The sequence below is a fragment of the Corythoichthys intestinalis genome, chromosome 4 (genome assembly GCF_030265065.1).
Source record: "Corythoichthys intestinalis isolate RoL2023-P3 chromosome 4, ASM3026506v1, whole genome shotgun sequence".
NCBI lineage: Eukaryota > Metazoa > Chordata > Actinopteri > Syngnathiformes > Syngnathidae > Corythoichthys > Corythoichthys intestinalis.
Window position 1 is genome coordinate 51,286,530 of NC_080398.1, and position 14,829 is coordinate 51,301,358.

Genomic DNA, 14,829 nt, shown 5'->3' on the forward strand with positions numbered 1-14,829 from the left:
ATGTTCCTTTCAAATTATAACCAACATTAACATTAAATATAATGTGAATCTTATAACTTTCAAGTAGAAATGTTATTATTTTGACAACTTTAGAGTGTCAAATTACATCACTATTTGTTTTTTTGAGGGGAGATTCCATGACTGTTTGATATTCATTTTATGCGAACACAGTTGACAAAGTAGAAGATTTGTTATACTGTGCGCATGAATGTTCCTTAAGACAATGTCATTCATTACTGGGTGGTGGCTGCCAGTTGGGGACGAGGTGGCTACAGTAATAGCGGTATAGGTGGGTTCCACATTTTTCTTTTTAGTGGGGCTCCTGGGACGGGGCCTTCTCTTCGTCTGGGATGTTGTTTGCAGGGGTGTGCCGATTTAGGTCTCTGGTCCCACTCCGCCCTTCGGTGGCCTTCTCCTGCTTCCACCTTCCTCTCCCCTTTCTGCCCTGCCAGGTTCGCTCCCCTCCTGGTTGGCGGGGCCAGGGCCCTCTGGCAGCCGCCGCACAACATTTTAATTTTTTTGTATGACTATCACACATCGAAGTGGGTTCACACATTACTAGGTGCAACTATGCACATTCAGTTAAATGAAATTGTCAGTGCCAACGATTAGAAATCAGGTAGCATAGAGTAGGATGTTTACCTATCAGCAATTACTGGTGATTTTCATAATACTGGGTTCCCCACCTCACTTTGCCGGAATTGTGTATGCCCTGCCTTGCCTAATCACGTTTCTTTTCAAATTTCCTTCCCTCCTCAAATAATGGGATGATTCAAATCCCATTATTTGACTGTGCAGAAGGATTTGACCAGGGGTTAATTTGTTAAAACCTCTTGATTTTGGCCTCTCTGTGTTCCGGGACTTATTTGGGCAGATCCGGCACCTCTCGTGTGACATTAAAAAAAAAATTAAAAATCATGCTAACGAGGAGAACCAGGTGCAGCAGAAGGCAAGTGCCGCAGCAGCAAGCCAGCCAAGCCGGGGCAGGAGGCTGCTACCGTGGCAGCAGCTGGTCAGGTTCAGCACCACCCGGAGTGGGGGCCAGCTACAGCGCCAGCAGTCGGCCAAGTGGACCACCAACAGTCGGAGCAACAGGCCAGTACCCTGGCATCAGTTAGCCCGGTAGAGCAGTCAGAGCAAAAGGCAAGAAGTGCGACATCAGCTAGCTTACAGGAAGATTCAGAAGGAGAGGAGAGCGCACTGAGCGGAGAAGAATGTGGGACATCCAGCGACAGGTCAGGGATGGGATGCACAACTGTTTGGACAACAGCTCAGTTCAAGGTGAAGCAGACTTACTACCAGCACTCACGTACCACTAATGACGTTAAACAACAGCATCAAGTGTACTCTTGTGATTATATAACGGATCACAACATTGAAATCAGCATAAAAAGCATTCATAATGTAAGCTAATTTGCTGTCAAACTTAAGCTTTCTGATAGATTTCATCTTTCACAGAAAGTAGTTCCTTTGCCTCCAATGTACTGTAAACCAGGGGTCCCCAAACCTTTTCCTGTGAGGGCCACATAACTTTTCCCTTCTCTGATGAGGGGCCGGGGTTAGTTTGTAACAGAAAAAGTGTGACAATTGCAGGAGTGCCTAAATGTAAAAATTTATTGTTTTTCAGAAAGCCACAATCAAATAACCCTTTCTGGATTCTTCATGGAACAAAATTAAATTAAAAAAAAAAATAATAATAATTACACTATTAATTTAATAGATAATAATCAAATAACCCTCTCTGGGTTCTTCACAGAAAAAGCCAGGAAATAAATAACACAAGTAAAAAAAAAAAAACTTTAACCTACAGTTACATCTATTTTGTTTAACTCATTCACTCCCAGTCATTTTCGCCGGAGCAAGGCCCTTCGCTGCCGGCCGTTTTACTGGATTTTGACTGATATTGCAAGGCCCACAGAAAATTCTGTTCTATTGCTATATACCATAATTTCCCGAATATAAGGCACACCCGTGTATAATGGGCACCCCAAATTTTCTTGTAAAATCTAGGGAAAAGTATTGTACCCGTTTATAACGCGCACCCTAATTTTAGCACCAATAAATAGAAGAATAAAAGAAAACAGAGCTCGTGTACTGATACAGAAATGTCATTTTACTGACTGGTGAAACACAGCATAAGCATAGCACATTGGTAGTTCAAAACATTACCATAAACTGACAATATTTGCGATAATAATAGGATTTGACAACTTCTCCAACTTACCAGAATCTAGGAGAAAACAAAACACATGTGACTTTTCTTTTAAAGGCCGCTGTATAACTTGCTCGTTTCATCATGATGAATAAATGTTTCTTCCATGGATACGGTAAAATGAAATTGAGAACGTAAGTCGGAAATCCGTGAGAGCTCATCGCTGTCAACACGACAGTAACAATAGGAACTATTGTTATTTGGGTTTGAGTTTCCCGAGGGACCGATATAGTTGACGGACACTGAAAGTGTGTGTGCTTATGTTTGTTATAGTCCGAATTGCGGAGCTGCAATAAACGTCGACTCAAATAAGTTCAAGAAATTAAATTCTGTGCTTTATGAAGAGTGAAAAAAGCAGAATTTAACACAGACGAAATCATTCGGCCGATTAGAGTGAAGTATAACCGAAAACAAAATGGTGACGTAACTTAACCGTAATGGTCGGCAAGGGATCGCTGCATACGTTTCTTCAACACAACGTGGCCGTATCAATAAAAAAAATCGGTTTATAAATATATAATATATATATGTATATATTTCTGTCTCCATCCGTGTACCAATTTATAATGCGCACAATGATTTTACAAGTTGATTTTGGGGAAAAAAAGTGCGCTAGTTATATTCGGGAAATTACGGTAAACATGGAACCCACCAAAAGAAAGATCAGACTCTCTTCTTTCAGCAGACAAAAAAGTTAATTCATATCTTTTTCCATTCTTTAGAAATCAGCATTAGAAAATAGCCTAGTTTGAGCAATTTTCCAATTTCTGATGAAAAAATGGAGAAATTGATCTTATGTGAAAGCATACATATCAAATATAACTTTGACTTTAACACAGCTATTTTTTGCTTTAGTTACAGTACATCCCAAACATCTGAATCATGTTTTCCTTTTACAAAATAAGATAAACAACAAGACAAATAGAGCTTTTGATAGCAAAGTAACAATTTATTTACACATAACTAACTGAAAGATGACGCTGTTCCGGCCGCGACTGCCGGTTAGACTTTTCCCTCATCGCCGCCTGTCTCATAAAGATGATTTTTTTTTTTAAAGTCTCTGCGGGCTCTGCTCGCGAGCAGCACGGACTCAAAGGCATCGTCGGCTGCACTAGTGGTCCCGGTCGTTCTGCTGTGTCATCCAGCGCCTGGCATTCCAGGCGTCCTACCGGTTGTTCTGCTCGGTCATCCGCCGCCTGGCATCCTTTCGGTCATCTTCCGGCTCCAGCCGTGCGGCTTGGCCATTCGTTGCTGTTGAATCAGGTTGCGGGTCTTACTAAATGCGCTACTGCCCTCCAATGGCCAGTTTTATTGCTTTAAAATGGATTTCCAGCTTTGTGCTTTGGAGCTAAATTGAATTAGAACCCAGAGATGTATTTTTGGGGAAAAAAAAGAAAAAAAAAAATGTAAAAGACGTATAAATAGGTCTTTGGGACACTGAAACAATTAAAAATAGAACATATTTTTACGTTTTTGGGAGCAAATGAGTTAATAGTGAATTAAAAGGTCATATAAGGTCTATATAAAGACACAAGTTTTCATATTTTATTAAAGCGGAAAAAACACTTCTATTTTAACATCAGGTCTGAGCTATTTAGATAAAGTTTCAAGTCATTGATGTTTGTTTCAAAACTAACCTCCCATTGACCTTTCCCATCGTCAGACATCGCAAAGCCTACACTATTTAAGCGACTAAACCCTGGATAGGCTTTCACTGCTTTGACAGATGCTTGATAATGAATGGAAGTGTTTAGGTAAATATTACACCTTCCCTCTGGCTGCTTAGATAACTGTCTACATAACATTTCTTTTCTGGCCCATTACAAAGTAAAAACTATTAGACCTTCAGAGTTTCCAATTAACCCTACTTTGAAACCTATTGACTTTGTCATTTGTCTGATATCGTACAAGGACCATTTATTCATCAGAATTCTTTGAAGGGGGGAGCTTGTAGGAAGCTCACCCAGTCCGTGTTCCCGTTTACCTTTCTGATTCCAAATGTTTTGTGGCATGTTTGACAAAGTGAACTAAGGGAGTAACACCGGCTGTCAGGTAGAAAAGAGCCAGGCTAAAAGGCCAGAGCAATCAGGAACATTTGGTCCAGCGTTCGGCATGACTTCAATAAAATACCTCCAGTTCCACTTTTAAAAGCATTAGTCCAGGGTAAATTAAAAAGTAGAGTGCAATTAAAAGAAATCACTGTGTAAATGTTAGCATGTGGAAGTTGTTCTTTTTCCTTTCCCCCTTTTTTCCCTCCTCCATGCCGAACAAAGAATGCCCCAGAGGCAGAGTGGTGCAGCTGCTGAATATTATGGCATCCATGTGTTTTAAATAAGACCCCATTATAATCCAAATCATAAAAAAGGCAGTGGCTTCCTTAAACAGATCCTTCAAAAAACATTTGAATTCAAGTTAACCAATATTGGACTTAGGCTTTTGTGATTCACGATTAAGCAATAATTTAGGAAAATTAAAGACTAGAATTACGTGAAATATGCATGTTTTAAAGCAATTGATGAAAACAATCTTAAATGCTACAATTTCTCTGAACTTCTATTTGTTGACATTCAACGATATTACGAAATAGGGGAAATGCCTGTGTTAGGTAAAAAAAATAAAAAAATAAAAAAACACATATGTTTACGAGGGTATCGATTGATCGTCTGCAGGGTGCTTGGTCCCGTTTAACCTTAAACTATTTGTTTTTGCAACATCATGGTGATACGAGACTTCTAGAATATGCCAATAGTTCAAAGAACTTTCAGATAAGATGGCCATAAGAATACTGTACTGTCTGAATGTGCCGTCTGTCAACTATTTTTCCCCAATTCCTTTTCTTCCAAAAGTGGTTTCCAGATTAAGAAACAAGGGATTATATTGGATAATCTATCATTAAAAAAAGAGGGAATAAACTGATTTATAAGACTCACAAACAACCTGTAGTTTTCAAAGAAGCTCTTAAAGTGGATTTCAAGTTAAGTCATTTTCAAAGAAACCAGAGGGGCAAATTGCAGATTCTTTTTGTGGGATGTACTGATCCGCAGCAGTCTACACTCAACTCAACCCTTTAGTTAAAAGTCATGGAGGGTGTCGCCTCACACCAGGACAGATGAGTTTCCATGGGAGGAATGAGGATGTCTGGCCAAATCCACTTTTCCACCTTATTAAAATGGATATTTCCAAGTTGTCAGAGGGTGAAGTCTGGGTTTTGCAGAATCTCACTGACAGTAGGCTTCCTTTTGCCACTGGTTCAGTATCTCCTGTGGCTCTCCTCCTTCCACTGTGCGGTATAGTGGGTTCTCTATTGGTCCCAAGCCAGTAGAGTTCTGGCAAAATGTACACTTTTCACTTAGCAGCAAACACTAATTTACTGTGACTCCACACTGTTTTAGATCGGCAGGGCAATTCCCAAATTCCAGTTGACAAAATATATAATTTGTCCCCTAACATGTAAATGCTTGTTCACGGTAAAAGAACTGGGTGTAAAACTGCCTGCTTAAATCAGCGGTGATCTCAAGTGTGCATCACTCTGACCACCAGTCTGGAATAAGTAGTGGGCAGTGAGAATTTCAGTCTACTAAAGCTTAGCTTCAATTTAGTTTCCAAGGAAATTGCGATTCAATAATATTACATTATATCTGTGGTATGGCACCACAATGTTGTATGGTTAGCACATCTGCCTCACAGTTGAGAGGTTCTGGGTTTTAATGTCATCCAGGAGCCTTCTATGTGGAGTTTTGAGTTTGCTCCGTGTACTCTGGCTTCGTCCCACATTCCCTAAACATGCGTGGTAGGTTAATTGAAGACTCTAAATTGCAGATAGACGTGAGTATGAATCGTTCTTTGTGTATGCGTCCTGTGATTAGCTCACAGCCAGTCCAGGGTGTAGGACGTCTCTTGACCAAAGTCATCTTGGATTGGCTCCAGCACATCCATGACGAGAAGATGGGAGGATGGATTTGTGGTGTACTATGTTCAGTATGTACAGTACCTCTTACATGTTTTTGGGATGGTTGATTAACGACATACAATCCAAATTTGAGGAAAGGCGTCTGTTCTCATTTATTAACGTCATATGTGCACAAAGGATAAATGGAGTGCTTCTGCCACCTACCACATTAAAATGACCAGCTCAGATACTTGTGCTGCATTCTATCAGACTTCTGCGAAGTAGGAAATATTGCATTTGAAACAGCCAAGGTACAATACGCTACTGGAATCAAGTATAAACTAAACAAAATTGGCTTCTACGCACCATGGGACCCATTAAGGTTTAAAAATATTTTCATTTATTCAACTTTTTAGATAATTTGATATTTTTTGAATAAATTTTTGCAAATCTCATAAATCTTTAACTTTTTAATACAGTGGGGAAAATAAGTATTTAGTCAACCACTAATTGTGCAAGTTCTTCCACTTGAAAATATTAGAGAGGCCTGTAATTGTCAACATGGGTAAACCTCAACCATGAGAGACAGAATGTGTGAAAAAAAAAAAAAGAAAATCACATTGTTTGATTTTTAAAGAATGTATTTGCAAATCATGGTGGAAAATAAATATTTGGTCAATACCAAAAGTTCATCTCAATACTTTGTTATATACCCTTTATTGGCAATAACGGAGGCAAAACGTTTTCTGTAACTCTTCACAAGCTTTTCACACACTGTTGCTGGAATTTGGGCCCATTCCTCAATGCAGATCTCCTCTAGAGCAGTGATGTTTTGGAGCTGTTGTAGGGCAACACGGACTTTCAACTCCCTCCACAGATTTTCTATGGGGTTGAAATCTGGAGACTGGCTAGGCCACTCCAGGACCTTGAAATGCTTATTACGATGCCACTCCTTTGTTGCCCTGGCTGTGTGTTTGGGATCATTGTCATGCTGAAAGACCCAGCCACGTCTCATCTTCAATGGCCTTGCTGATGGAAGGAGATTTTCACTCAAAATCTCTCGATACATGGCCCCATTCATTCTTTCCTTTACACAGATCAGTCGTCCTGGTCCCTTTGCAGAAAAACAGCCTCAAAGCATGATGTTTCCACCCATATGCTTCACAGTGGGTATGGTGTTCTTCGGATGCAATTCAGCATTCTTTCTCCGCCAAACATGAGAACCTGTTTTTCTACCAAAAAGTTCTATTTTGGTTTCATCTGACCATAACACATTCTCCCAGTCCTCTTCTGGATCATCCAAATGCTCTCTAGCGAACCGCAGACGGGCCTGGATGTGTACTTTCTTCAGCAGGGGGAAACGTCTGGATTTGAGTCCCTGGCGGCGCTTTGTGTTACTGATAGTAGCCTTTGTTACTGTGGTCCCAGCTCTCTGTAGGTCATTCACTAGGTCCTCCTGTGTGGTTCTGGGATTTTTGCTCACCATTCTTGTTATCATTTTGACGCCTCGGGGTGCATTCCTGCATGGAGCCCCATATCGAGGGAGATTATCAGTGCTCTTGTATGTCTTCCATTTTCTAACAATTGCTCCCACAGTTGATTTCTTTACACCAAGCGTTTTACCTATTGCAGATTCAGTCTTCCCAGCCTGGTGCAGGTCTACAATTTTGTCTCTGGTGTCCTTTGACAGCTCTTTGGTCTTGGCCATAGTGGAGTTTGGAGTGTGACTGACTGAAACTGTGGACAAGTGTCTTTTATACCAATAATGAGTTAAAACAGGCCCCATTAATACAGGTAACGAGTGGAGCCTCGTTAGACCTCGTTAGAAGACGTTAGACCTCTCTGACAGCCAGAAATCTGCTTGTTTGTAGGTGACCAAATACTTATTTTCCACTCTAAATTGGAAATAAATTCTTTAATAATCAGACAATGTGATTTTCAGTTTTTTTTCCACATTCTGTCTCTCCTGGTTGATGTTTACCCATGTTGACAATTACAGGCCTCTCTAATATTTTCAAGTAGGAGAATTTGCACAATTAGTGGTTGACTAAATACTTATTTGCGCCACTGTAAATAGATGCAAATAAACACATACAGACCAGTTGTTGTTTGGCACCAATTCCAACGTTCAAACCACAAATCCAGTAAAGTTTGGAGGTTACGTAAGATGTAAATATAGAATGGAACAAAACTTAATTGTCATTGTCAGCAAGAACATTGTCAACAACGAAATTTGGCGAGGCACTCCAGTATAAAAATAAGTATTAAAATAAATAGGAAAATATATACTCTTGGGCTATAAGTGAGTAAATATAGCTAGCTTGGACTGATCTCCTGTCTGCTGCTGTGCATCCAGCATACCACACCGTGATGCAGTATGCTCTCCACCGCGGCTCTGTAGAAGGACACGAGCAGCTTCTGTTCCAGGTGGATTTTCATGAGCCCTCTCAAGAAGTGGAGTAGCTGATGGGCCCTTCCTACCACTGCTCTGGTAGTAGCAGACCAGGAAAGGTTGTCAGAAATATGCACCCCCAGTAGTTTGAAAGAATTGACTCTCTCCACGTAGTCCCCATTGATTGTAGTCAGTGCCTTTCTTTATGAAGTCAAGCATGACTAAAGTTCAGTGACTTGAAAACCAGTTTCGACTTTTATTAAACTGAAACCAATGCATACGGGCATACCGTGGATTTCCCCGGTGGGCCCGTGGTCAAATGAGCGGACCCTAAAATTAACGCACCCGCATAATACAAAAATTACGGTAAATGCAGCGAACGTCAAGGCAGCTGACTTCGGCATGCTCGCGTTGTTCCCAACTCTTAAAAATTAAATAAAGTTGTCTGATCTTAAAACCACTCCAGCTACATGTGCGCTGTCACGTCAGTACAATATTATGTGAGTCCCCTGAGCAACGGGTTGTTTTAGTAGATGGTAAGTTACAGTTCTCATTTTTTGTGGTACTGTGAATTTACAAGTTCTGGCTAAGGTTGGTAAATTTAAGTCGTCAACCTCTCTGACTACCCACATACTCAAAACTATGCATTTTTACTATACCAAAATTTAGAACATTTGAATAAAAAGTCCTGCATGCATACTATGATCAGGTTGCAGGTTACAGTTCTCATTTTTGTCGTAATGTAAATCCACAGCTCTGAATAAGTTCTGGCCAAGGTTAGTGAATATAAGTAGTGAACCTCTGTCTTGCTGGCTGGATGGCTTCCATTACTGTCCATGAAGTGGGCCGGTCTTTCAATGACTCCCGGGCTATTTCGCCCCTGATTGAAATCAATACAATCAATTTTATTTATTTAAAAAAAAATTAAAACTTTTGTTTTTCAAATATTTACACATTTTGAATGTTATCCCTGTAACATGCTTCAAAGAAACTATAATGGGAATTTCACCACTGCACTGCATCAGCTTTCCTTTTAACAACTTTCTGTTTGTTAACTGAGGATGCTAATTTTTGAAGATTTTTTTGTTAAGTGGGTTTATTTTATCAGTGACCTCAGATAAGCGGGAGAAAATGAATGGATGTATGGATTTTTACGTAATGTACAACTTCAATTGCGCAACACTCCCCTTGTCATATAGCCTACCGTCTTGCACTTCAGAATATGTCCAACATTTTATGGGGACATTACTACCTGCTACCTATAATGGCAGACTTGCATTGGCTCAATGTCCATTTACGTTGTGATTTCAATGTTTTGCAATGTACAGTGGTACCTCGACATACGATCGCTTCGACACAAGATCTTTTCGACATCCGATGTAAAAATTGACTCGCCATTTGTTTCTACATCCGACGACATGCTCGAAATACGACGACATGACAGCACCAAAGACGAACGCACAGCGGATTTTTTTGTGTGAGAAATCAACTCAGGTTTCAAAAAGATTGGTACAGGTGGTGAAACAAGCAAAAAGGTGATGCTTACCTTCTAAATGAAGATGCAAGGTATAGAGAAATATGAGCGTGGGGTGCGCATCCGTGAGCTGGCTCAACAATACATCTCCACGGTCCTCCTCCGACCACCATTCGCCAGACTTCATAAGTTAAGGTGACAATTTTTATTGTGGTAAAATCGCCCAAAAAATCGCCAGCTTCGTCAGGTTTTTGTCATTTATTTCACAACTTATCCAACACAGAAGTTGACGGTGCTCTCAAGAAAACATTGAAAGTGAAAGTGAAACTCTCAACCTCCATCGCTTCCTCTCTCTGACACGTCACCCCCGCGGTGCGTTCAGGTACAGCAGAAAACATCCGCCATTTTAGAACCCGATTCGTTACATTATTACAGGAATTATTATTATTTATTATTATTATTCCGATTGTTATCAATAATTTATTTGTTTTGCTATGTGTAATTGCCATTTGTACTAGTCCCATCAGTATTTATTTAGGATTTAGTGTAGGTTTTATGCTGTGGAACGAATAAATGGAATTATAATGTATTCCTATGGGAAAATCGAGCTCGACATACGACCCTTTCGACTTACAAACAAGCTCCTCCAACGAATTAACTTCATACAGTATGTAGAGGTACCACTGTACTTTGTAGAAAATATTATAAGGCATTCAAACCTGGTAGTATTAAGCAGCTAAAGACTATAAATTAGATTATTTGTGACAAAATGATTTTTCCAAAATAGAGCTTATGGCATAAGAAAAAAAAGTAGTGCAGTCCCAGCTTCTCAATGATCAATAAAACATTTAGCTATTTTTCCCTCAAAGAAATTTGGACTTGGTCCGTGCATCTTGAAACCCAAAAAACAAATATATTTGATAACAAACATTCACTTGTCCTGAGATACCAGTCATTCAGTGAGGCCGGACAACCAACAAATTTACGCACAAACTCGCGACATGTAAATCGAAGTGAAAACTAGGACAGGGTGGTCAGTCACCATGACCGAGCAAGACTGGTTGATGCACCTCGTGATTAAATTGGCTCTGATATTGATATTAAAAGTAAACAACACAAGGACAGAAGGTGAAATCAAAGATGGCAGGAAAATCCAGAATTGCTCAACCAATATTTGTGTTCATGTTCCAGTACAGTATCAAAAGGGGTGTGTGTGGGGCGGGGGTGGTGGGCGCTGTAATGAGGATTTTCTTTGCACTGGGGTAAACTGACATGTTGTCTACACAGTCTTTGTAGACTGGTATTGCTATATTTTTCATGGCAGATATTTTTTTATTCTTAAACATGCATTTCTATAAACATAACATTTCAAATCAGCCCAAGAATCATTAACCCTTACCTGAACCCTTACCTGATACTGTGATAATAGGACTCAGATGGTTTTAAGTGTAGAAATATTGTTCAAACACATTACTTGCCATGATGAAGTTGGCTATTTTTAGGTGCATATTGATCTATTCCAAGGGTCTACAAATCCGGTCTGCTATCCAGCTTGTTTTCCATGTCTCCGTCTTTTAACAAACCTGAATCAAATTATCAGCTCATCATCAGCAAGCTCTGCAGGTATCTAATCACGGTCTTGATTATTTGATTCAGGTGTGTTAAAGGAAGGAGACATGGAAAACAAGCTGGATAGCGGCTCTTGAGAACCGGAATTGCAGACCCCTATGCTAATTTGTTGGCTAGAGAAAACATTCAAGTACCACCAAAAAAGCCACTTTGGAAGGTAGGAGAGAGAGTTCGTCAGACACTTTGGAGATCTGGTCGAGTTGTTTCTGTGGCAGACCTACGCCGTCAAGGAAGACCCGATTTACAACCCTTCGCCGTAGCCTGACGTGCACCTCCTCAGAATCCTGACTGTCCTGGCGTCACGTGAACGCCTGATGACATGACGCAAATGGACTTTGATTGGTCCGCTCACTGTTGTTTCCGGTTCAGCGCAAAATCACAGCCTCTTTCAAACATTGTAGCGCTACATGCAAGAATGGACCAAGCCGATGAGAGTATCATCGAAGAGGTCCGCAAGTACGACAACCTCTAAAATGTCTCATCAAGACATTAAAAAGATTGCCAAATGTCATTTGGCAAATGGCAAGCAATTTGTGTTTCAAGATTGCTGAAAATATGGGGGAGGAGGTCAGCGATTGCATAAAAAAAAAAAAAAAATGGAAAAACCTCAGATACAATTATGTGTTTGTGTTCCTAATGTGACTGCCAGTCACAGTGCGACATCAACAGTCGGACAGGCCACCTCCGCAACCGTCTTCTGCATCGACTGCACCTCAACATTTGTTGTTCAATGTTGATGAGCTGATGATCCATATTCAAGCGTTCCATCTCTGTTGCCATTGTTGTCTAACTGGAAGAAAACTCAAGGAATTTGACAAGAGTCCCCCAAAACCGCACAAACAAAACGCAACACCCCTCTTGTGGCTTGGCAGGGAATTACAGAGCAACGTGTTCCCTTGCTGCAGAACTATTGAATGCTAATTAACCCCATAGTCGCTACGCCGTCACCGCAACGCAGAAGCATAACTCAGGCTTTAGTCCACCATGAAGTCAAGGCAAATAGGATTTGTTGTTGCTCCTTCATAACTATAGCAACTTTATTGTTGAAGTTGAGGGCTTGGGGCTGAGAATGCAATTTTCCTTCTCAAAGTACTTGAATTCTTGAGTCCAGTTAGACTCAGAGTTTAATAAAACTTTGTGAAATAGACTCCAAAATGACACCTAACCGAAACAAAAGTGAACAATTAATAATGAAACCAAACAGTGACATCTGTGCTGCAAAAAAAGGTTGGTGACATCTGCCTTAGATAGCAGGGGAAAAATCCCCTTTCTGGTTCCAATAGTAATTTGAATAGGAAAACAAACTCCATTCCAAAAGCATATAAATGCAGCAAGGCATTATGAATGTGTCACCTTGGCAGCAATATACAGGTATATCAGTGTTTGCTCTGACAGGATAAGAAGTTAACAAAACTAAAATCACAGGTATTCCGCGAAGGTGATGAAGACCTTCAGTTTTTCTTTTGCAGTGATCATCATGCTTGCCCTCTTTTTTATTCAAGGGGTATGCACCATCTCCATTGAAAATAGGGTAAGAACTTAAAAGGAATACATTCCATTTATTTTCTAAGATATTTTCCCTTTCTGGAATATTAAATCATTTGATTTTAAGCAGGATTTGGCAGAAACAAGAGATGTGGCTGCTGAATTCTATGAGATCCCAGCTGACCAATGGAAGGTATAGTAATTTATTACATCAAGCAGGATGAATGATAATGCAAAAGAATGCTCATGACTTCTGTTTCTTTGCTCCTGAATGATGTTGCTCACACAGGTGGCATACAACAGGCAGAAACGTCACAGTGAGCCTGGAGAATGCCGTATGTGCTGTAACTGCTGTGGCCAAGTCAATTTCTGTGGTCTCTGCTGCCAGTGGTGATTCTAGGAATCATCTGCATTGTCAGTTCCATCAGAAAATACAATAAATATGCAAATTTTTGGTTCTGGCTGTAGTTGATCTGGCTGGCATGCTTTGTGGATTTATTGTAAAGACAAAAAACCCTTCAGAAATATCTCTGTCTCTCTCCCTGTATGCCAATAAAAAAATAAAATATGTCAAATTTGAATTTGGTTGGTTTGGTTGTGAGGAAAACATCAAAGATGTAATTGGAAGAGCACACTGGCTCATTCGTCAACTGGTTACATAATGTTAATTGGCCTAAGATCAAGTAAAAGGGCTGTTTTACCTGTACACTCTATACTACACATAAATAACATACTATATGAACATGATTTTATCTTATCCAAATTCCATTTAAAAGAATGGTGGAGATTCAATCAGTCTCATCAAGCATCTAACGTACAATACAATGTAGTATTAGCTGTGTGATTGGGCTAAGAAGATATTGAATGAGTGACAGGATATTTCACAATTATTTCATCCATCCAAACATGGAGGACTCCAATGAACGCAGTGGACCAGCTGAAAGTTCCAAATGCAATAAATTTTACTCGACCAAAAACAAAAACTTAAAAAATAATAAATAAACAACAATACCTACATAAACAAACATAAGTGCTCGTTACTCGCCTGTAGACAAGGTTGAAATAAGTCCTGCCATTTTTCATTTACCTCATCAAAAACAAAAGGTTAATGAGAAAAAATATGTGATTGAAAAATAAAGTTTAAAAAAAAAAAAAAAAAAAAAAACGATTAAAGCATAAGGAAGAAGAAAATGTACCGTATTGGCCCGAATATAATATGGTGTTTTTTACATTGAAATAACACTGAAAAAGAGGGGGTCGTCTTATATTCGCGGTCTCGACATTATACCCATTCACGACGCTAGATGGCGCCAGATATCATTGAAGTGATGTTCTGTCATGACAGATCTCAGCTACTCTCCCCATTCACGATGCTAGATGGCGCCAGATATAACTTAAGCGATGTTCTGTCATGATAGATCTTAGCTACTCTTTTTAGTTTAACCAATTTGCATTATTTTATTGCAATGTTTTTCCTTATTCAGATTTGTTTTACGACTGCAGTTACAGTTAGACTTCACTTTGATGGTTAATGCAGTTATTGCAATTTTGTTGTTTTATCACAATAGATTGGTCTATTTACATTTAAAAAACCAGAAGCCATTCATTTACGAATGTGAATGCACTTTAGTTTACCTATTTAAATGTTCAGATATTAAGATTTGAAGAAGGCAAAATGACATGCTTTTTCTCTCAAATAGATTGTTATAATCATTTGTTTCGGATGTACTGTAATCATTTTCTGTATG

The 14,829-nt window shown here is 39.6% G+C and overlaps 1 protein-coding gene across 1 annotated transcript; it reads left to right on the forward strand.

Annotated features, from left to right (window-relative positions):
- Window positions 1–12,941: 12,941 nt before the first annotated feature.
- On the forward strand, window positions 12,942–13,662 carry LOC130915322 (hepcidin-like). The gene is made up of 3 exons (XM_057835281.1): window positions 12,942–13,127; window positions 13,212–13,274; window positions 13,371–13,662. Exons 1-3 carry the CDS (start codon window positions 13,038–13,040, stop codon window positions 13,473–13,475), a joined length of 258 nt encoding a protein of 85 aa, XP_057691264.1. The 5' UTR covers window positions 12,942–13,037; the 3' UTR covers window positions 13,476–13,662.
- Window positions 13,663–14,829: the final 1,167 nt, after the last annotated feature.